The sequence below is a fragment of the Phasianus colchicus genome, chromosome 28 (assembly GCF_987193195.1).
Source record: "Phasianus colchicus chromosome 28, bPhaCol1.hap1.1, whole genome shotgun sequence".
Classification (NCBI taxonomy): domain Eukaryota; kingdom Metazoa; phylum Chordata; class Aves; order Galliformes; family Phasianidae; genus Phasianus; species Phasianus colchicus.
Window position 1 is genome coordinate 4374919 of NC_143463.1, and position 20984 is coordinate 4395902.

Genomic DNA, 20984 nt, shown 5'->3' on the forward strand with positions numbered 1-20984 from the left:
AAGCGAGCCCCAAAGAGCAGTGACACCCAGCTCTCCCCTAACCAAGGCAGCACCGGGTGAGCCGGGCTCTGCAAAGCGTGGGGTTTGCTCACCTGTCAGGATGATGTTGGGGATGTTCCCATGGCTGGAGTAGCTGAGCTGTGCTGAGTCCTGCAGGCTGCCGTGGCTGCCGGTGAGGCCCATCATTGCTGCCTGGGAGTAGTTAAGCGTGGAGCAGGGGCTGTACAGGCTGTTGGAACTAATGGCGTTTTCTATCATGTTAAACTGTTCGAGCTGAAGACCAAGGCACAAAGGAATTGTTACTTCCAACCATCGGGAAAGGCAGCAAAAATAACTTACAGAGCTCAAGGATGGGAAGGGTGCGAAGAAAGGCAGGCAAACAAATTCATCTTTAGCTTTTGTTGGTCAAAATATTGGTGAGACTTGACTTAACTCTCCAGAACACCTCCAACACTGCCAAATTGGGAATGTGGGGAAATGAAGATGCCAAAATAAAAGCAGTGCTGTCGTTACTGTGAGCGGTAGCTTTACAACAAAGCAGGAAGGAAGAAGAAACACAACCAATTCATGCTACCACCTGGGGCCTCTGCCCACCAAGCACCGCCTCAAAGGCATTTTACCTGGAAGACATTTTACCTGGAAGACATTTTACCTGCTGCCAGAGCCTTGTCATTATTTCTAATCCAATCAACTCGGCAGAACACATTTAGAAACATCTGCTATGTTGGCTCAGAGGGAGGAATGGGGACGGAGAAGTTGGGATGGGGGGAAGACAAGAGATCCCTACGTGTTGCAAACGGAAAATAAGAAAGTAAAATTAAAAGGACAGAGCGTGATCTTACACAGAATAACCAGTAGTTGAATTATATTTATTTTAAGCTGAAAGTGGCCGAGACAGCTGAAAGTCAGAGATGAATTTGCTCACCTGATGGGATAGGGCATTAGCCTGCCTAGCTGTCATCTGCTGATCATAATAGGAGTCACCAAATACACTCCCCAGAATGGAAGAATGCTGAAAACAAAACAGAGTCTTTATGGTGCAAAGGTCTCAGACAGAGGAACCCACGGCCGGTGCTTCCCGCTGGGCAGCGCCGCTCAGCGCTCCCTGAGCACAGACCCAGCTGTGCCACACAGCCCTACGAGGGGCACAAAGACACGACCAGGGACCCAACGAACTGCCTGGAGGACACACGACATGAAGCTGCTGAGGTACGAATGCAGACGAGCGCGTTGGGCCGCACGAGAAGCACGGATCACCGCGACTTTGCTGTGAAGGACAGCCTCCGTGCAGACAGGCAGCGCCGGGAGCCCCGTGCAGGCACAGCCCTGCAGCACATCTCCTGCAAGGCACAGCCCTGCAGCACCGTGCAGAATCTCCTGCAAGGCACAGCCCTGCAGCTCTGCACAGCTCCCCTGCGACTGCCAAACTGCACTCTGCACTGCAGCTGCAGATCGGAGGAGCCATGGCGAAGCGCGACCTGCAGCTCTGTGCAAGAAGCCCAGCAGAGCTGCACCCCCTGCTGACTCTGCCGGTCCCTCTGGCAAGATGAAGTGACCAGAGCTGTGGGTCAGCGCTCCAGCACTGCTCAGCACTGCCCCAGAGCTGCCACGAAGCGATGACTCCTGATTCACAACCACCAGCAGCCCACGTGGGGACGGGGCTCTGTAAAACTGATTTGCGTGGAGAGTTTGCTTAAGCCTTGGGGGGGAAAAAAGACAACAAAACATTTCACATAGCGTTTTCCAGATGCTTTAACTACGTATTTAGGCTCTGAATCTTCTCCCTATGAGCGCAGGCAGATTGAGACGTTAAGCCACAGCGCTGGAGAGACAATTCAGCTGCAGCAGCACAGGGAGAAGCGCTGAGCACAGCTCGGGGTGCTGGGATGTGGGACGTGTCCCCAGCAGCACACAGAACATCCCACAAACAGCACGCTGCATCCCGGGCGTCCTCCTCCACCAGCAGCACATCTCAGCTTACCTGCAGGCTGCATGCAAGGAGGGTGAGCCTGGTACAAAACTCCCCACGAGAGGAGAAAGGCAGGAAAGCAGCAATATAATATTCCTTTTAAAGCTAACAAAAGCCATCCTGCCTTCAGGCAGAACCCTTGGCTGTCCCACGAGAGTGCGGCCTCACGAGAGGGAAGGAGTGAGAGCTGCCAGATTGCTGTGACAGGAGATCACAGCAGGATTTCTCCGGAGGAAACACCTGAACCAAATGGAGCCACTCTTCCTACACAGCCTGAGCCCTGAATACGGACAGAAATAAAGTCCTGATTCACTGCATTCACTTATGATCTGTCACAGCTATGACTGCAAAACTACAATGGGATCTTTGTGACTCAATGCCCTCCTCAGAAAGAGGTGAAAATGGGAAACTGCTGCTCCTGGGAGCAGTCCTCCTGCCCTCCCAGGCGTCCCACTGCAGCAGCAGGGTGGAACCCAACTGCAGAGCAACAGCCACACGGCGCCTGGTGGCAGAAAGCAAAGCCCTCCTGCAGAAGCTGGACTTGATAATTAAACATGCTCTGCTTCGTTACCACGCTGATAAGCTGCCTGTTGCCCAGCTATCCTCAGATCAGCATTTTGGTGCTACTCCAACTCAGCCCCGTTCAGCCGAGCCATCAGTAACCCTGCAGCAGAGCAGGAGAGGCCCCATCCCCAGTGCTGCAGGGCTCTGCCATGTCTGACAGAGATGCGTGTCTGTTCTGATGGAGAAGTGCATTCAGGACACCACTGCTCAGTGTGAACCTGAGCTGCTCTGGATAACAGCTGTGTTTCCAGCACTGATCTGAGCGCTCCAAGGAGGACCGAGGTCTGGGTATTTTCCTGCCACCTCTGACATATCTTTGGTGCAGGAGCTTTAGAAGCAGGGCACAACCTCAGATCTCACATTCTGCTAAGCACTGCTCCCATCCCGAAAGCACTGGGAAACACCAAGAGCAACCAACAGAGAACAAAACCCGCTTGTGCCAGCCTACGCTCAGGACTGCTAACCAAACTCACAGGCCCACGTTGTTTCTCAGCCCTGAAGTAGACCAGTTGTTGCATTTGTAAGCACTGAAACTCCCAAAGGAAATCAACTGGAAATGTCATTACGTCAACACTTCGGAGTCCCGGAATAATTTATTGACAACTCTGTGAAGAACATCTTGCTAACACCATGTCCTACAGAAACACTAGATGAGGTCTGTTTTGTCAACAGTTCATCTTCTTGGGTTAATGATGTGGTGACTGCAAGGAGAAAAAAGAAAACAAAACCACAAACCCCTGGCTTAAATTATTAGCCTAAAAATACATACCATGTATCCAGCATTCAGCCATTCCACTAAAAAAAAAGCAGATTTCTATCTAATTGGAATTGTACGCCAGGTGTTAGAGGAGGAAAGCACAAGCCACTGCCAGTGAAAAGCCATGCACACACAAAGCTGAGAACTACAAGCAGAGCTTTTCAATTTGTGTTGGAACAGGAAGACCTCCAGGTAACAAGCAGACAGCTAAAACACAAGAGCAAATCGATCAGGAGATGTGGAAAGATGAAAAGCAACTTCTGGTGAATGAACTGTATGTGACATGTCACTAACACTGCAGTGGGAAGCTGCAGGATGAGCTGACCTAAAAGTAATGGGAGAAAAAGGAGCAAGTGCTGTCCTGGCTGCACTCCTTGATTGCACACTCGTTAGCCGGAGGCAGACTGCTCCACAACAGGCAGTTCTGCTGCTGGAACCAATCTGCTTCTTCTGCTCTTCAGATCCTACTACCTGGGAGCTGCCCCCATAATCACTACCTGTTGTTGTTTGCTTTGTTCCTGAGCTGTTTTCCCTTCCCTCAGTGACAGCAGGCTTCCCCCAAGGGCTACGAGCCTGTGGACAAAGCCAAGAGCCACTGAGAAGTCAAAGGAGAAAGAAAATCACAAACTCTAAATTTCCTGGGCTGCACAAGTGCCCTCCAGAGCTGGGAGCAAGGCTGCCTGCAGCTTTGCTCCTCGTGCCAATCAGCAAAGTTAAGCTTGCTTGCTTCCTTTGAGGTGCAACAGAACTGTCAGAAAAAAAAGTTAAGAAGCAATTAAGCAAGGGCTATGGAAAATGCAGACAGCCCTGACACCCTGCTCTGTGCTGAGCACTGGCTCTCCTGCTGAAGGCAAGGAGAAGGGCAGCTTCTGCTTCAGAACCAGGAAGGGGCAGCACTTATTCAGACATGATCCTCCTTACAGCCTTAAGCATTAAATCCTGAAACAGAAAATGGATTTTCTGCTCCTGTTGTGATGCTCTGTAAGAATTTTGCTCGCCTTGTTCCTACAGGTGGGATTTGGGAACGGAGCAGCCCCATGGATCTACTCACAAGCTTCCCCCTCTCCCTCCCACCCTCACCTTCAGCTCCTACACAACACTGCTCACTGAGAGGATCTTCCTGCAGCTGCTGTCTGCCCCAAAGTAGTAACTGAGTGTTGCAGTATCCCAGTAAGCAGCTTGGGTCAATAAAAAGGCAATTCACCAGCTATAGAAAAACTCTGGAACAGAATGAAACCGCACACGAGATGAGAAATCAGTAATGCATGAGGCACACACACTCACAGTGAGACAACTATGGGTCAGTAATGGAGAGACTCAACTAAAACAGACACAAGAAGCAAGGCCTGTGGAAGCACAGAGTCCCTTACTTGAGGGGAGCTGCCAGGAGAGAAGCCTTGATTGGAGACAGGAGAGGTGGGAGACTGGTTGGCTGGGGAGCCAGCATTACTGCGGTACTGCTGGAGTGAAGCCTACAGAACAACACAGAATTAGAGACCATGGGCTTGATGGAAGGCTGGAAAATTAGCAACTTTTGGTGAACACAGCTTGAGGAAGCTGGGAGAACCGTCCTCTTCAGCACTTCTCAGCTCTACACGAAGACAAGATTACTGTGAGTAATGCCATGGGAGGGAGAGTTAAGGTGTGAGCATGGCACAGACCCTGACAGCACGGCGCTGCTGCAGGACAGCCCTACTATTCAAATACTTTTTTTTTTTTCTTTCTTTTTTTTCCAGTTTCCAGTTAAATTCAATTTAGAAAAGTCTGGTCAGACAACAATCTGGGGAAAAGCAGTCCCAAAATCTCAGAATAACTTCATTTATTCTCAGTTTCATTCACCATACATGCACATTCTCAACTCGTGTTTACAACACACCCAGAGTCCATCTCACATTACTCTGCCCTGAGTCTGAAATAGCCTGGCTGTGTTACCAGGATGGAAGCATACATCTAACCACAAGGACTGAAACCCTCCTCGAAGCTGCAGTGAACCCAGGACACGCAACAGACATCGTCTGAGAATTCCCACTGCGTTCTGGAGGTTCACATCAGTGATACTGACACTGTTCTCAGTCTTCCAGACAAACTGTTTTTGTTTTTTTGTCACAGAGAATCCCCGACCTCAACAAATTACAGCTCTCCAAAGCATTTGAACAGAATACAGACAGCAAGAACAGCTCTTTGCACAGCATCCTAAAAGTTAAGGTGATAAAGAAGTTAAGGATGAGGAAAGCAACACAGAAAGCAGAGAATGGAAATCAGAATCACCTGTCCTGGTAGCTATGTAGGTATTAGAACACTGGGACAGTTTGAGTGCATTGGAATCCTTCCCACCACTGCTTTGTCCTTTCCTTTTAACCCTGACATGAGAGCAGCTCCTTCCAAGAAGCATTACCAGCACAGACTGTGAACATTTCCTCCACAAAGCAACCCACAACCTGGTGCTCCACCATCACAGAGTGAGCTCCTCCTGTTATCCAACGGCTGCCAGGAGGGTCACACAACCAGACCTGGCAGAGCAGGGCACAGTGGCCAGAGCACAGTTCTCCCCAGTTTTTAGAAGTGCAGGTAGCAGCTTCTGTATCAAAGCCCCATATGTCCCTTGTGCTTTGGGTGTGCACTCATTTAACAGCCTGACAGCCTATCCATGCTGGACATGCTATAGAACCGTAGAATCATAGGATGACCTGGGTTGAAAAGGACCACAGTGCTCATCTAGTTTCAACCCCCTGCTGTGTGCAGGGTCGCCAACCAGCAGCCCAGGCTGCCCAGAGCCACATCCAGCCTGGCCTTGGATGCCTGCAGGGATGGGGCATCCACAGCCTCCTTGGGCAACCTGTTCCAGTGAAGCACTACAAGCACTGATATCCAAAGTTCAAGCTGGTCTCACCAAACAGAGCTGCAGGGAACACCATTTTATGAAACTACAGCCACTGAGCACACGCTCCAAAGCCAACTGCTGTCTACAAAGCACCTGAAGGTGCATTAAATCAAACCACTCTAAGTGTATTCAGACTGCACCCAGAGGTACATCCACTACAAGGGCCGTCAGCCGGAGCTCAGACACAGGGCTGCACACCATCACATTCTTGGTACAGAAGTGCCATCATTTCCAGCCCTGCCCCAGCTTACCGAGTTGATGTCTATTCCCATGGACGGCTGGCTCTGGCTCTGACTGCCTGGAGGTGACTGTGGGATGGTGGAAGGTACTGTGACGGAGAGCGGGGGCAGCTGTGTTCCTCGCTGTAAACCAGAGGTCTGCATTAACGGAGTGTTCTGAGGCAGGGTGCTCACCACCTGGGGCTGCTGCTGTTGTTGGGAAGTCGTCTGGGTAAAAAACGGGTATGGGGGAAGCTGCTGCTCCAGAGACAACGCATCCATCGCCACGGCCTTAAAAAGAAGAATCAGAGTCACTCAGGCTGCCAGGGAACAACCTGTGATTTTCAGACGCTCCTTCTCCAGGCACTCCTACCTGAGTGATGGGTGACAGAGGGGAAAGTGTAGGAGACATCTGCTGTGACTGCGGCCGCCTCGAGTCCGCGCTCAGCGAGAGGGGGCTGACGGTGGGCTGCCGGTGCTGCTGGGATGGAGCCGGCGGCGTCATCCCTGCCAGGAAGGGACAAAGCAGCTCAGAGGGCAGCAGGGCAATGGGTACAGGGACAGAGGTTCTCTACACTGAAAAACGCGTGGTGCAGATCGACAGCACCTTGACACAGAGCTGGCTGATCTGCAAAGACCTGCAACGTCAGGGTAAAGAGCGTCGGAAAGAGAGGAAGATCCCCATAGTTTATCCCGGACCTCAGCCAGTCACAGTTGGCAGATAGCAACTTGAAATTGCAATGGGCAGAGCAGCTCCAGACCACTGCTCTGCCTCAGTGCTCTCCAGAAACACTCAGAGCTGTTCTCACAGGAAACTCAGGAGCAGCACCTTCTGCTCCATTTGTAGGAGCTCCAACTTCAGGAAGAAGATAACGGATATGCAGTGAGATTAATCAGAGAGCACTTTTGATATAAAGAAACCCAAACGCCTATTTAATGGAAAATGCAGAAGAAAAACTGGTTACACAGGATGTACACCATTTTTAATGGCACACCAGCACACAGGAAGGCAGGAAATATCCCTCACGCTCTACAGAACTGTGACCTCACAGGGGCTATGGGCACACAATTCAAGTAGTGCAGCTTTACTCAAATCCAAGACAAAACTTGCAAGTTTTGAAACCTCTCTATTTTCAGCCTCACCCAAGAGGAATTGAGGCACCCTGTAAAGCAATTTCAGGACAATCTAGCTAGTGAGCTGTTCTTCCAAAGCTGCCAGAAAGGAGGAATTCACAAAAGCCTGAGAGCTCCTCGGCACTTGGCACCTGCTCAAGGCTTCCAGGCAGGCTGCCAGAAAGCCAGGAAGCCCAGGCTGCCAAGGAGCCAGCAGGCAAACCGGCTCTCACTGAGTGCACTCTGAAGGCTGCCTGGCTTCCCGCGTGATGTTTGCAAAAATCAGCACTGTCTCATGGAACATGTCAGCGAACTGACAAACTCAAATGCACAAATGTGTAGCCTAAGTTGTTGGCAGCTGCTCATAACCTGGCAGGTGTTCCTCCCCACCTTTTCCTGGGGCTGCCACAGGCGTGTCTGCACAGCACTCAGAGCTCCTACTACAGACCCAAAAGCATTTATGTTTTCAGCTAGAGATCTAGGAGATAAGGAGAGGAAAGGAAGGTTTGAGAAAATGGGTTTTAAAAAGCTCCACACTGAGTACGTCGTTGTTTAAACTACGGGACAGGGTCCAACAAGAAGCAGAAAAACCACCAGTGAGTGTACCTTGCTAATCTGCAGTATCTTTCATAGATCAGGAAATGTTTTCAAAGCAATTACATACCAACCGGTTTGGTTTTATCCCATTTACTTTGCTAATTGTGGGTAGTGAAAAAAGAAAAAAAAAAGAAAAAAAAGAAAAACCCACTCAGCAGCCCCATCTGGCCTCACTCCACAGAAGTAGTTTGTCCCTTCCACATGCACGCTGCCTTTCTTAATGCACACTTGCTGAGCTCTGTGTGAGTGACAGCTCATCTCCGGAGTGCTGTGCAGGCTGTTTGGAGACCAGAAAACTCACTGAACAGCACTGTGCTCTTAATTCGTGCTTAAACCTAACAGCTGAGCCATAGCACCACATTAACCTGATTAGAATTCTTTCCTTTCTCCAATACAAGAGCAGGTTTTTAAGCAGGGAAGTAAATCCTGCCTAACACAGGAAATACACATCTTCTATTTTTGGACAAAGCACTTTTTTCCTGTTCTAGGAATCAAGGGACTGCAGCCAGCACTAGCAATACAAAAGGCAACCCTATGCACAGCTATTCTCAGAACCTAGTGAAATGGTGAAACAAACAGCAATCAGCTCTTTAGGCCATTTGCTTCAGTTAACAACTCTTGAAATTATCTGCTCATCTCTACGATTTACTTTTTTAAAATCAAACTATCAGAACTGCCAAAGCCCAAAGGCCCCAACAAACACTGCTCTGCCTCTCTGTGCTGAACTGCGGGGAGGTGCTGGGATGGATTGGTGCTGCTCCCCAGAGCCCTCCCCTGTTGTGTACCCTGCCTAGCTGGGATAACTTTCAAGAATCAGGCAGTCAAATGCACAAAAACCAGCACACCTTGTAAGGGCTCTGTGCTACTGTGATTGCTCAGAAGATAAAATTTGCTTCAGGGGAAGCAAGGAAATGTTCTCTCTCCAAAAGAATCCTCACGCTGGAAAAAAATATCCTCAAGGAACGAAAACCAAAGGTCTACTTTAGGTATTTCCATAATGCAAACGGTGTTGGGATTAAGTACAATTAATTACAAGAGGGGTGTGCTTTGAATGCTGTATTTGTCCTCTAAAGTCCATCAGCAGTGAAGAACCACCCAGCAGTGCAGCTTCCATGCCACGAGGCAGAGGTGTGAGGGACGACCTTACCCTGAGTGGCAGTGCTGATGCCCAGGTGAGTCAGGTTGGCAGCAAGGTTCCCAGTGCTATTGGAGCTGCTCAGGGCAGGGAAGGTGGATTCCTCGGGATCTAACGGCGTGGGGAGGGGGGAAGGGAAGTGGATGTTTGTCAGGTCTGGCAGGGAGCCGCCCGTGTTATGCGTAGCAGGAATCAGGGTTGTAGTGTTGTCCTGGTCAGCTGATGGAAAGATGCTAAAAAAGGGAGAGAGAAAAAAAGCCAGCGCTCAGTCGAAATTTCAGCCTGGGCAGATCTGCACAAAATCATTTGCAAAAAAGGGAGATGCATATACAGAAACATTAACTGGTCTACCGAAACTACAAAATGAGACATGGCAGCCAAGGGGACACCAGCAGTAGCTTTGGCTTATTTTACATCTGTTCCACACTTAAACAGTCAAAGGCTGTTGCAGAAAACTCAAACGTTCAATGTACAACATTCTTTCCTAAAGATCTCAGTGCTCTCTAAAACGAATTGCTCAAAACTTACTTGATTCCTGGAACTTCACATGATTTAGGTCTTGATGACCCAGTCTAAAATAGAAGGAAGACATTTTTATAGGCAAAGATATTGCTAGGAATTAATGCTTACGACACAGTTTACTCAGAAAATCTTATTTAATTCATTTCTAAAGTAGAGCTGTTCTCCTACACACGAGTTCTGTGAAGGTCTCAGAAAAGACCTGTCATCATCTTTGCTTTACCAGCCCAGCAAGGCTCAGATTTCAATAAGAGTTTCTCCTAATATAATCAAAATGCATACAAAGAGCCCTTCTGATCTAATGTATTGTAATTTGCTGCTAAACATAGAATGCAATTCTAATCTCTGCAAGCAGTTCGCTTTGATTGGCAATATTTAGAGCATTAGTTTACCTAAATATGTTTAGGAAATGAAAGCTCTCTACTTTGAAATAGGAGATTCCTACCTTTTTAGTGTCCCATCCTTGCTTAGAGAGGGCTTTGTCTGCCTCAGAGGTGGCTTCCTCCATTCCAGGGACAGTCAGCAGCAAAACTAAAACGTGGAAACAAAGGGCAGCTTCTCAGAAATCAGTTTTCAGCTCAGAAGTGTCACTGCTCCAAAGAGCACTCCAGTGAGCTGTTTTCACCCAGCACGAAGCAGAGCACTGCTCACCATTATGAGAAGTCACAACAAACACGAGGCAGACAAACACTCAACAGTGCTTTAAAAAGTGTTTGCCTCCAAGTTCATCCCCTTGCAAGTAAATGGAAAAAGGTATCCTGAGAGCTGGCTCTTCCCTCCCTCTTGCATCTCACACAAGTGATGCACATCTGTTACATCTCATGGGTGGCCAACAGGACAACCCCAAAGGGCAAAACCCAAACCACATCCCCTGGGATACAGAAGCAATATGAAGCTGTTCCTTCCCCACATTCCAAGCACATTTGTTCAAAGCAAACAGCAACTTCATTGTGCTAATAGCAAGGTGGCAAAATACAGCAAAAAAAAGTCCATAAGAGATGTAACAGCAGCAGCCCTTCAAACTGATGAGGAGGAGAGTTCCATGTTTAAACCTAAACTTATGCAATACCATCCAAGATGATTTCTATTCCATGTTTTACAGCTCCACAAGTATTCTTTGGAAGAGCTGCAGTACAGTGCACACACATCCAGGCTTTATGCACTCACCCATCTCTGTTGTTTAAGGAATATATTTTTCTCAACTGATTTAGGAGCAATTAATGATTTCGTGCACTGACAGCAGAAGCAAAGGCCAGCAGAGGGCACCAAAATGGTGAGTGCCTGAGGGCTGTGCTGCTCCTCGATTGTAGAGATACTATCAGAGAGTACTGCTTGTGAGCAGTGCCTCTCAGAGCACACTCACAGGCAACCTCAACCCCATAAAGACTCGAATCCTTGCCACTTTGTGATAGAGTACCTTCATTACGCCCCATGGCACCGTGCTTATGCAAAAGTGAAACACTCTGAATGCCACCCCAAAGAATGGAGGACTCCAGGACAAAAGCCCCAGGTGATTTGGTGCCACTTCTGACAGTCAGTGTGCACACACTACAGGACTGAAGTTCTGTCAGAGCAGCCAATGCATCCTGCTGAGCAACTGCACGTGAAGAATTACACTCAAACTCTCAAGGCTTTTATGATGGATCTGCAGCTCTTCACATCAGATTACTCTGCCAGAAAAAAAGTTCAGCAGCCTTTAATATTTCAATGCATGATCAATTTCCAGAATTTAATTTCTCACGGCTAGTATTTAATGAAGTTAACTATGAGAAACTCCTCTTAAGTCATCAATGTAAAACTGACAGATGAGGACTCATATCCTATTGACCTCTTTTCTGCTGCATGTCCTGCGATCCTCCTGAAAAAGATTCTTGCTGAGCTGGAGTCATCGTGCTCTGGTGCAAGGCAGAGTCTGAATTTGTCCTGAGGGGAAGACACAAAAAAAAGGAAAAATTGGTCATCAGTTCCTCAAAGAGAATAATGCTCCATCTCAGATAAACGCAGCCAAATCAGGGAAATCTGCATTTGCTCTGCGTTAAAAAACAAAAGCTATTTTTGGTAAATACCAGACATCATTTCTTTGTGAAACAATCCATTTACAGAATAAATTAGTTCAAGGTTGAAAAGTAATTGTTGCGACAACGGGATTGAGAGGGATACAGGAAAAGCTGTTTGCCACAGCTAGAAAACAATTTGATAAGCTTTGTTGAGGTGGAGCACGATCAAATAATTCAGCTCAAACTGAAAGCTTCTTACACATCCCCTGGTTATGCCAATCTTTAAGGGAAACCTTCCTTCAACACCTTTAAAAAGACCACAACACCTGACACCTCAATCTTAAAGGCCGGTCATCTAAATGAGTAACACAACAGAAAAAAAGAAATCAGGTTCCACACCCCGTGAATGATGGCAGCTCACACGACCAGCTGCAGAGGAGAGCAATGAGGCCGTGCTGTACATCAGAGCTCTCCAAACCCCACAGCCCTGCACTCTGCTGTGCTACCAACCTTCTCCAGCTCGTGTCTGACGGAGGTGACAGATACACAGTGCCGTACGGACAGCTGTCCACGTGATGAGCCAGTTAAGGGCAAGAACACCTCTATATGAAATCCACGCCTAAGGAGTAATTCAAATTACCCTGTCAAAGCACTAAGCTCACATGAGACATGCAAAGCAGACCTCTATGGGGGACATATGGACTTTAAGAACACTGGGAACAGAAATACTGTTTTGCTTGGAACATTTAAGCAGTGGGACAATCGTAGCCCTCTTCCCCTTCTGAGCACCTAATGAGAAGGCAGCAGCCTTCCCCATCCTGCTTACCCCCCCCGGCCCCATCAAACCAGTGTGACCACAGCACATTTGAAGCCAGTCAGCAATAAAAAGCTAATTCATCTTCACGAGCAGCAATAAGAAACAGCGCCGAGCAGATGTTAAACGGGTGAATCAACTCGTAATAAAAGGCACACTGAGCTGCAGAGCATTATTCTGGTTTGGATCTGCTCTGTTTCGAAGGGAAACTCGGCTTCACAAGAACTGCTTTGTCTTTCCCATCAAAGGAGCTCAGTCCCTTTCAGCTCCGTGCGCCCTGTTACCCACACTCAGAGCTGAGCAACGGCTGAAGTGCACTCTCAGAACTGGAGGTATTTCCAGAGCAGATCACAGCTCAGAAAAGCAGATGGCAGTAACTGCACGGAGATGGGAAGCAACTCTGCTGACAGGTGAAGAGAGAAGGAAGAAGAGAACTACAAAAACTCCAACTGGTGATCGTGGTGGAAGGGAGGCTCTCCCTGCCTGGCTCACAAAGCAAAGGATATTTGCCTGCCGTGTTTGTCCACAGAGAGCGGGCGGCGGTGCGGCGATCCCAGCCGGTTCCGGTCCCGATAAACTCGATCCACCAAACCGTGGTGCCGAGTTGTTCTGCTCGTGTCCAGCCCGGATGACTGAAAAGGAGTCTGAGAGAGATGAGTGAGGTCACAAGCAGAAAAATACACACACGAGCCATCCGCCTGGAGGTTATTTACGTCGTACTAAAGGTTCTGTTATTTTAAGCAATAAAACCCAGGGAAGATATGGATAAATGTAAGCACCTACATTTTTTCTCCACTTTCACTATAGCCATGGGAAGCAATTACCAGGGCCATCTCCCAGAGATCAGAGGTGAGCAGAGGCAGACTGTGTGGGCTCTGCCCTCGCATCCATCAGCGCTGCTCTCCAACCTTTGCATCTCTACAACAGCCGAAGTGGCAGTGACAGCAGCTGCCCACTGCTGCGTACATTCCTGGGTGCAGCATGCAGCATGCATCCAGAAGGAACATGCTGACATCCAGAGCTGGAAGAACACGGGCAGGAGAAGATGCAGGACGAGGATGCGCAGAGATCCTAACACTCTCAAGACTTCCTCTCACCTCTCCTTTCGGCATAATGATTTTAAGGGGACACTGACAACATTAAGGAAAAAAAGAAAAAGAAAAAAAACCCAGCAGTTTCCTTCCTCCTCTGTCTGGAAAAAAGTTCCTGCACTCGGCATCTCAGGAGAGGCTTTTATTTCGTTCGGGTTGCACAGTGAACAGAGCTGGATGGATTCCCTCTCAATCTTATCAACGCCTCCGTCCCACAGAGCGTCTGCTTGTCAGCAACCCATCCCAGGACTGAGATGCCCCAGGGAGGGCAGGGAAGATGAATTCCCATGCTGAGCTGAGAGCTCTCATTTCAAAAGCCCTTTGCAGTGTGTGTGTGCAGGGAGGGGGGAAGGCAGCACCGACCTCCGCTCCCACCCCACCAGCAATAGATGGACCTCTGGGGCTGCTCAGCCCTCCCCTCCCTGCCAATGCCAACAGCTTTGCTGAGTCCAACACCATCTGCTTGCAAATCCAAAATTCCCTCCTCCATTCAGGTACTGCACAAACTTGCTGCCCTGCCTGCTGAGCCATGCAGCCATCTGCCTTCCACGCTCATCTTATTTCACTTCAAAGCGTCCAGCTGAGGTTGCTGAGATGATCACATCTAAAAAGAAATTTGTGTTTATTTTGAATCGTTTTGTTTGCAAGAAGTCCTTAAAGCACCCTCCTACTATTTTTAACTCTTTTTTTTTTTCAGCAACAACCACTTTGCTCCCCTCTGGACACACCCAGCCTGTATCAGTGTCCATTTATGCAGTGTCCATGCTGTAACCTCCTGTCCAAGGGCCAACACTGCGTGCAGCAGAACATCTCCTCAGTCAGTAAGTCAGCATCAGCAGAGCACAGTGCCTTGTAACGCACTCCTGACAGCAGATCACTGTGTTCTGCTGCAGTTCCTTATGAGTACGACTTCCTTGCACCAATACTCAGAAATCTCAAGACAGAGCATCTCAATTTCAAGTCATTGCTTTAATCTCTGCTGAAAGTGCTAAGCAATGCTCCAGTTCTGTCTAACTGGCACCATGCAGAACCGACCCCAAAGGCTGTGAAGCCTGCAGGTCAGCACAAGGCCAACAGGAGAACTTCCCACGCCAGTGGTCTCAAATGCAAAGTGAACCAGAAGAGAAGTCGGCCTGCAGCACATGGACTGCACTGCCAGACTCACCTGTGCCTTCAAAGGAAGCCAGCATGCACTGGCACACAAAGCTGTGTGCAAGGCAGCTTTTCCTCAAGTCTTACGACACCACTCACATATAAAAGCACAACAAAAATCTCATCTGAGTGTAACCGTGGCACAAGGAAGCAAGGAGTGTGCCCTGCCACAGCTGGCAAAGAACTTGGGGCAATGCTGCTCTCTGGCTTTGCAGGCACAAACATCCCAAGAATATCCCTAACTTGCTTAAGAAAAGTGGAAAAGTGACAAAAAATACATCCTTGGGAAAGGTACACCTGGAACTGCTTCTTTTCCCTCAAATGTACTCCACGTTTTGAGATCAGAACCAAAACTCTGCAAAACACGAGGAAAAAGCCCAAATACAGACAGGAAGGAAAAAGCTCAGAGCTCTACAGCAACAGTGTCCCTTTAAGATTTATCGAGGCATTGACTGGAGAAATCAAAAGCAGTGAGGTGGAAGAGGGGGAAGCGAGGAGCAGTCCCCACCACCCGCCCCTGGGCGACAAGCAGCACGTGGGGAATCATTCTGCCCTTCCCAATGGAGTTCAACATGCAGGCTAAGTGCACATGCTCAGAGATTGCTTAAATCAGGCCAAGACAGTGCCAAGGAACCACCGTCTGCGTCAAATTAATCCCCCATAAATCATAAGGAATCACATGACAGACCACAGCGAGTCCAGAGAGGCTGCAACAGGAATTCTTATGCATGTTCCAAACCGGGATGCATGGCAACACCCGTATTTATGTGACAGACCACAACTCCTTCCCAGCTGGGACGGTGAATCAAATAAATACTGTGCATACCAGGAAAAGTGTAACGTGTGCTAAAATACGTATCTACCTGGGCAAACAGAACACCAGTCCTAAATACGTATTTGCACAAACCTAAATACTTGTTTACCAAAGAGACGGGAACTGCTCCAAAGGTTTCTGCCAGAGCTCCGTTGTGCTGCAATGCAAAGAACCAAGATGCTCAGACACTGCTGTGCTGTGCAGGGCAAGCAGCTGCCCCTGCCCCAACACTGCACAAGGATCCCTGCAAATGTCACTGCATCTCAGCTTAAAACTGAAAAATCTGGGAAGCACTCAGCGGTGATTCGACAACACGGTGCTGCTGCTCGCCGTAACAGTACCAACTTTGGATTTTATTTATTTATGCAAAAATCATATTAAAAACCCGGAGTTTAAATCTGTTTCTGCATCACCCTCTGTCATCACTCACAAATGTCTGAATGCTTCCTCGGGAGAACTCTGCTAGCTTCAGAATGGAATGATCCTATGTAACAGCTGTCCTGTAACAGCCAGCAAGGACAACAATGCTGAAATACTGCTGCTGAAAGGAAACTGCAACCCTGAGCTCCTCAGCACCACAGTTCTGACCAAATCTGTGGGCCTTAAGGCCAGATGCCTGTGCAGCAACACCACAGACTGCAGAGGTTTGCTAGTTCAGGAGCTGCACTCCCTGCAGGCCACTACATGGAAGTGGCTGCTTGCTTCTCCCTTGTATGAGCTTTAAGCTCTTAAGAACATCCCTGAGTTCAGCTGCCCACACGGACTTCAGAAAAGCACCGTCAGCAGTCACCATCAATGACTGCTCATTAAGCCAGCCTTCATCAGAAAACCACAACCTACAGCATTTATTTCTCACCACATCCTTCCAAGATAAAAGGTGTTACTATTCCAACAAGGTAAACTAATGCACAAGTCTTAATTACCTTGAGCACCCTAAGCCAACCAATACAGAAATCAGGAGTCCCAGAAGGACCAATGTCTAATCCTGTGCACTGCACAACACCTTCTAACATACTCAGCAGAACTTGCACAAAGCCTGATCTCCTGCTCCCAGTGTCACAGCAGCAGCTGCTATACCCCTATGCTCACTTCACTGCCAGCCCAAAGCAATCTGACAGTTCTGAAATCCGTTTTGCCCCATTCTCCCTCTTCCTCCCCTAAAATCCCACGCATTATTCCCATGCTACATGCTTGCTGCCCTGGGTTGCATTCCTCAGCTCTTCCTTCTACCAACACTTGCCACATCACCCCGCATTATCCCCTTCTGTTTCAAGCCTGCAGCACCTCTGCAGATCTCATTGTGAATTTGGTACTACACAAAAACGGAAGAAGTCACCGCTGACTGCTGATGAAACTGCATTGTCTCTCCCTGGTTTTGACACAAACACAACACAACCAAGGAGAGCAGAACAAACATCACCAGATCTATCCACTCATCCCACACACAGCTATGCTCCATCCAAAAAAAAAAAAGCAACCATTTTGACAGCAGAGCTGAATGTTGGGCCATGGTGCTGTGCTCTGAACCAGCAGCTATTGACAAAGCACATAACATAGAAGAACCCCAATCAAACTCACCTGGAAGGGCAGATCCATGGCACTGTTTCCAATCTGATTCACATTTGGCAGGGACCCACCATAGTACTGGCCACGACTCTGTCCCAGTTGCAAATATTGGGTTTTCTGCAGCTGTAACTAAAAGAAAACAAGGAGGAAAGTGTAAGAGTAACACAGCTGTTTTTCAGCTGTTTTAATTAATTCAATTCTTCCCCATATCACTGATCACTGAGAATGGACACCACCTGCAGCAGTGTGGATACCACTCCTCTGCCACACAGAGCCTGTGTGACAGCACACAGGGACTGCTGTGGAGTCAGCAATCACATTCCATTTCCAACAAAGAACAGCCCCATGGAAGCACAAAGTCCTTCTGTCACCTGCTGCACTGCAAAGCAGGAGTAAAGAACCCGTATCAGTCCAGCCCTGCCTCTCACACCAAACCCAACCAGCTGGGCACACGCACAGCCAACATGTGAGGAAGTCAGCTCAGTGCATGGTTTAACCAAATGCACTCGGTAGCAATCTAGGTAACGGAGATGCTTGCTTCCCACCATCAGGTAAGTGTTCTTGTCGTCTGCACCAGGACAGGGCAGTGACGCAGGTTTTCAAGACCAAAAGAGAAAGAAAAATAAAGCCACCAAAGCCCTGTTTTACAGCTCGGTTTGCAGCCATCTGAACACACCACTCCCACCCCCCAGGATGCACCTTCCAAGGTGAGGAGCTGCAGCTCAGAACTGTGCTTACAGAAGGTGCCTCTCCTCCCAGCCCGGAGCAGCACGGATTTTATCAGCTGCGTTGTTTCTCACTAGATGTCAACTGGCTGCTTCTGCACTCTGAGATGCAAGAACGTTCCTTGATGGGTAGCAAAGAATTGTTTAAAGACTGAACGTTCAGCTCTTGGACTAGGTGCAGTGTGGTTGCCAAGGCACCGTTGTGTGTACATCAACAAATCTGGTTTAGTTCCACTCAAAGAGATCTTAAAGCCTTTGCCTTGCAATGCCAGAATTTTGAAGAGCAAAGTTTGGATACGTACTAGAAAACAAAGGGCATCACCCAAACTGGATGTTTATATGTGCGCTTTGTTTCTTTACCCTTTCTTAAAGCAAAGGAAACGGCACTACAGCTTCACCATATTGCCTCTGAGGTGGAGCAGAGATGTTTCCAGCAAGGTGAGGCAGAGCCACGCTGCTCGAGTTGGCGGTGAGGTCAAAGCAGAGCCCTGTGCTCAGCAGTGCTGCTGGGAGTGGGGCTGAGCAGAGCTGATGGTGACGGTACGGCTCAGAGAGGAGCAGAAGGAACGGCGTGCTGATGGTGTGCCAGCCCTTCTGGGTCCAAACAGAACACCTGAATCAGACAGCTCAGAGATCCCAGCCACAAAGCACCACCCAGACCCCCCCACCCTGCACTTCCATCCTCTGACACACCATTACAACACAGGCACACAGCAGTGCAGAGGAGCACCGTGCTGTTCCAGCCTCCGGCGCAGAGCTGCGATGCACAGCGTTGGAACGAGCTGTGCTTTTTGCCTGCTCTGTACATATGTTTTTGTTGCTACAAAAAGGCTTGCCTGGGACTGGTGCCAAATGTGAAGTAAGTGCTTCAACAGGTGCTGGTCTCTCCTAAGGAACCTCCTATAAGGCGTGCTGGGCTGGGGGGGTTGCTTCACATCCCCAATAGGTACCCAGCACAACGTAACGGGGAGGTCACCACCATTTGTCTTCCCACTGCACTTAAACATGGAAATGAGGAAACACAGGAGATGAAGAATTACAGCAGACCTCAAAAACGACCTGGTTATGCAGCTTTGGTGTGCCATTCATCTCACCAGCTCTCCCTTCAACAAATGCTTTTGGAGCTCTGCGCCAAAACTTTACTGCTATCCTGTAATATTGCAGGCTCTGTGTTTGCTCCTCTCCTATGCCTGCTGCCTCTTCAGTGCTCACTACCTGTATTCATCCCCTGAGCCACAAGAACTCAGCGAGCCTGCACTGCAGCACTGCCATCCCTGTGCTCCGTGCCCAAGGTAAGGGCTGCCAGACAGAACAGCACCAGCTCCGGCCTGAGGCAGCTGGAGGGCAAAGGAAAAAGCCATTATTTGTCACAGCACTTCATTTCTGCTTAGCATGGCTGCTCCAAAGGAACGCCTCCCATAGGACAGACCCTGACCAGAGCTCTCATTTCCCTCTGCCAGCATTTCTCTTCCTCTACTTTAAAAGTTTTTAAGCCAGAAACCAATTTGGAGCTATTTTGTCACTAAAACATTTCCGTGCATGCAGTTTTTTAGCATAGCTGTAAGCGTTCCCTAAATAAAAGCACGTTGGTACACCCTTGGTTCCATAGATTTGTAGTTCTGTTACAGCCAATACGTCATTCCTGCAGCTGGGGTTACCACCTGCATGGCAGCATCTTGGCAGCCAAGAGGGAAGGGACAGCTTGCTTCCCATGCGGCAAGCAGGAACCTGCAAGCAACGTTAGCAGCATTCTTCCAGATACTGGCTGCTATGGGAATGCATTGATACAAAACACCTCAGTGCTTCCAATGAGGTTGGGCTGCAGTTTGCTGTGTGTGCAGCTGCGTGTGCACAGAGCCTTCAGTTATACAGGGAGAAGGAAAAAAAGGAGAGAAACACAACCCCAAAAGCACATCCAGTTTTCCTACCGCCTTTCTAGGCGTCCAAAAATATGCAGATGGGAATCAAAGGGAGCATTTATTAAAATGCAGTGCATCACCTTCTCTAAATCCCTTCCCCTTGAAAAATACAAATAAAATTTGGGGCAAATGGCAAAGCTGTGTGCAGGACTCGGCTGTCACCAAGGGCAGATGTGACCCCAGAACGCAGAGAACCAAACCCTGCCAGCAGCACATCCTGCAAAATGCCCTTTTTTATACACAGATTTGATTCCCATAAGGGCAATAAAAGGGTGGGGTGTCCTTGCAACCAGAAAAATAACGCTATCTGCTGAGTACAGGAAGTCAGATCTCACGATAACTGCTCTGCTGCTGGTTTGCAGTTTCCATTCGAAACTTTCTTACCAATTTCAGCTTTCCACTTTAAAGGTGTTCTCTGTATCTGCCAAGGCCAATAAGCTGCAAAACAAGCGCAGATGCAACTTACAAATGTGTTAAAGGATTAACTCAAAGTTTTAATGACCATCTTAAGGGTAAATTGTGCTGCTCCGATCTGCACAAGGCTTGTTGGCCCGCTGCTCCCCATGGCTGCAGGAAGGAGATCAGAGCCTTTCCAGGGCACAAACTTCCTCCTGCCCTGCAAGACAGCAGAAGGGAGAGACTCCAGAACTCCCAACCTGGCTTCTTTCTCCAGCGTGAAATTCAACATTAAGTTAAACAAACCCTCCAGACAAGTCAGCACTGCGGTGGAATCCCAGTGGAAGTATTTTCTTCAAAGGGAGATTTCTTCCCATTCACAATCCTCATGTTGATAAGAAAAGCAAACAGTCTTAAAAAGAAAGATCAGTTAACGTCTATTTAATGACTCGCAGTTACTGCATTTGGATTTGGTGGGAACACAGCCATTAGAAATCACCCAATTAGCCATCCAGCTACTACATTACAAAGTTCTTTGTGTTTGTGTCTGAGCTGCTGAAACTGCCCAGCAGTTCACTGAGTGCTGGGCCACCAGCAGGGCTCAGCTCCTCCCTCACGTTCACCTCATGTTCTGAAATTTGAACTGTATTCTTGAAACATTTGCTGTTCAATTTCTAAAACTAACATACATTGGGATCATACATTCACAGAATGGCCTGGGTTGCAAAGGAGCACAATGCTCACCTGGTCACCAACC

General features: G+C 48.5%; 1 protein-coding gene across 5 annotated transcripts in view; it reads right to left on the reverse strand.

The window, feature by feature from the left end:
• CRTC1 (CREB regulated transcription coactivator 1) overlaps positions 1–20984 on the reverse strand; it is a 40003-nt gene that overhangs the window by 9351 nt on the left and 9668 nt on the right. Inside the window, exons 1-14 of one of the 5 annotated variants that reach the window (XM_090125976.1) lie at positions 17424–17755; positions 17200–17316; positions 14175–14259; positions 13071–13208; positions 12261–12322; positions 11582–11676; positions 10199–10284; positions 9763–9806; positions 9247–9467; positions 6763–6896; positions 6423–6680; positions 4661–4762; positions 926–1012; positions 93–273 (exon numbers count right to left, since the gene is read on the reverse strand). In XM_090125976.1, the coding sequence (XP_089982102.1) occupies positions 93–273; positions 926–1012; positions 4661–4762; positions 6423–6680; positions 6763–6896; positions 9247–9467; positions 9763–9806; positions 10199–10284; positions 11582–11676; positions 12261–12322; positions 13071–13208; positions 14175–14186 (1420 nt within the window). In that variant the 5' untranslated portion in view covers positions 14187–14259; positions 17200–17316; positions 17424–17755. Of the gene's footprint in view, positions 1–92; positions 274–925; positions 1013–4660; positions 4763–6422; positions 6681–6762; positions 6897–9246; positions 9468–9762; positions 9807–10198; positions 10285–11581; positions 11677–12260; positions 12323–13070; positions 13209–14174; positions 14260–15730; positions 15779–17199; positions 17317–17423; positions 17756–20984 lie in introns of those variants that run through there. The other 4 variants (XM_090125977.1, XM_031604068.2, XM_031604069.2 and 1 more) reach the window with 4 other exon arrangements.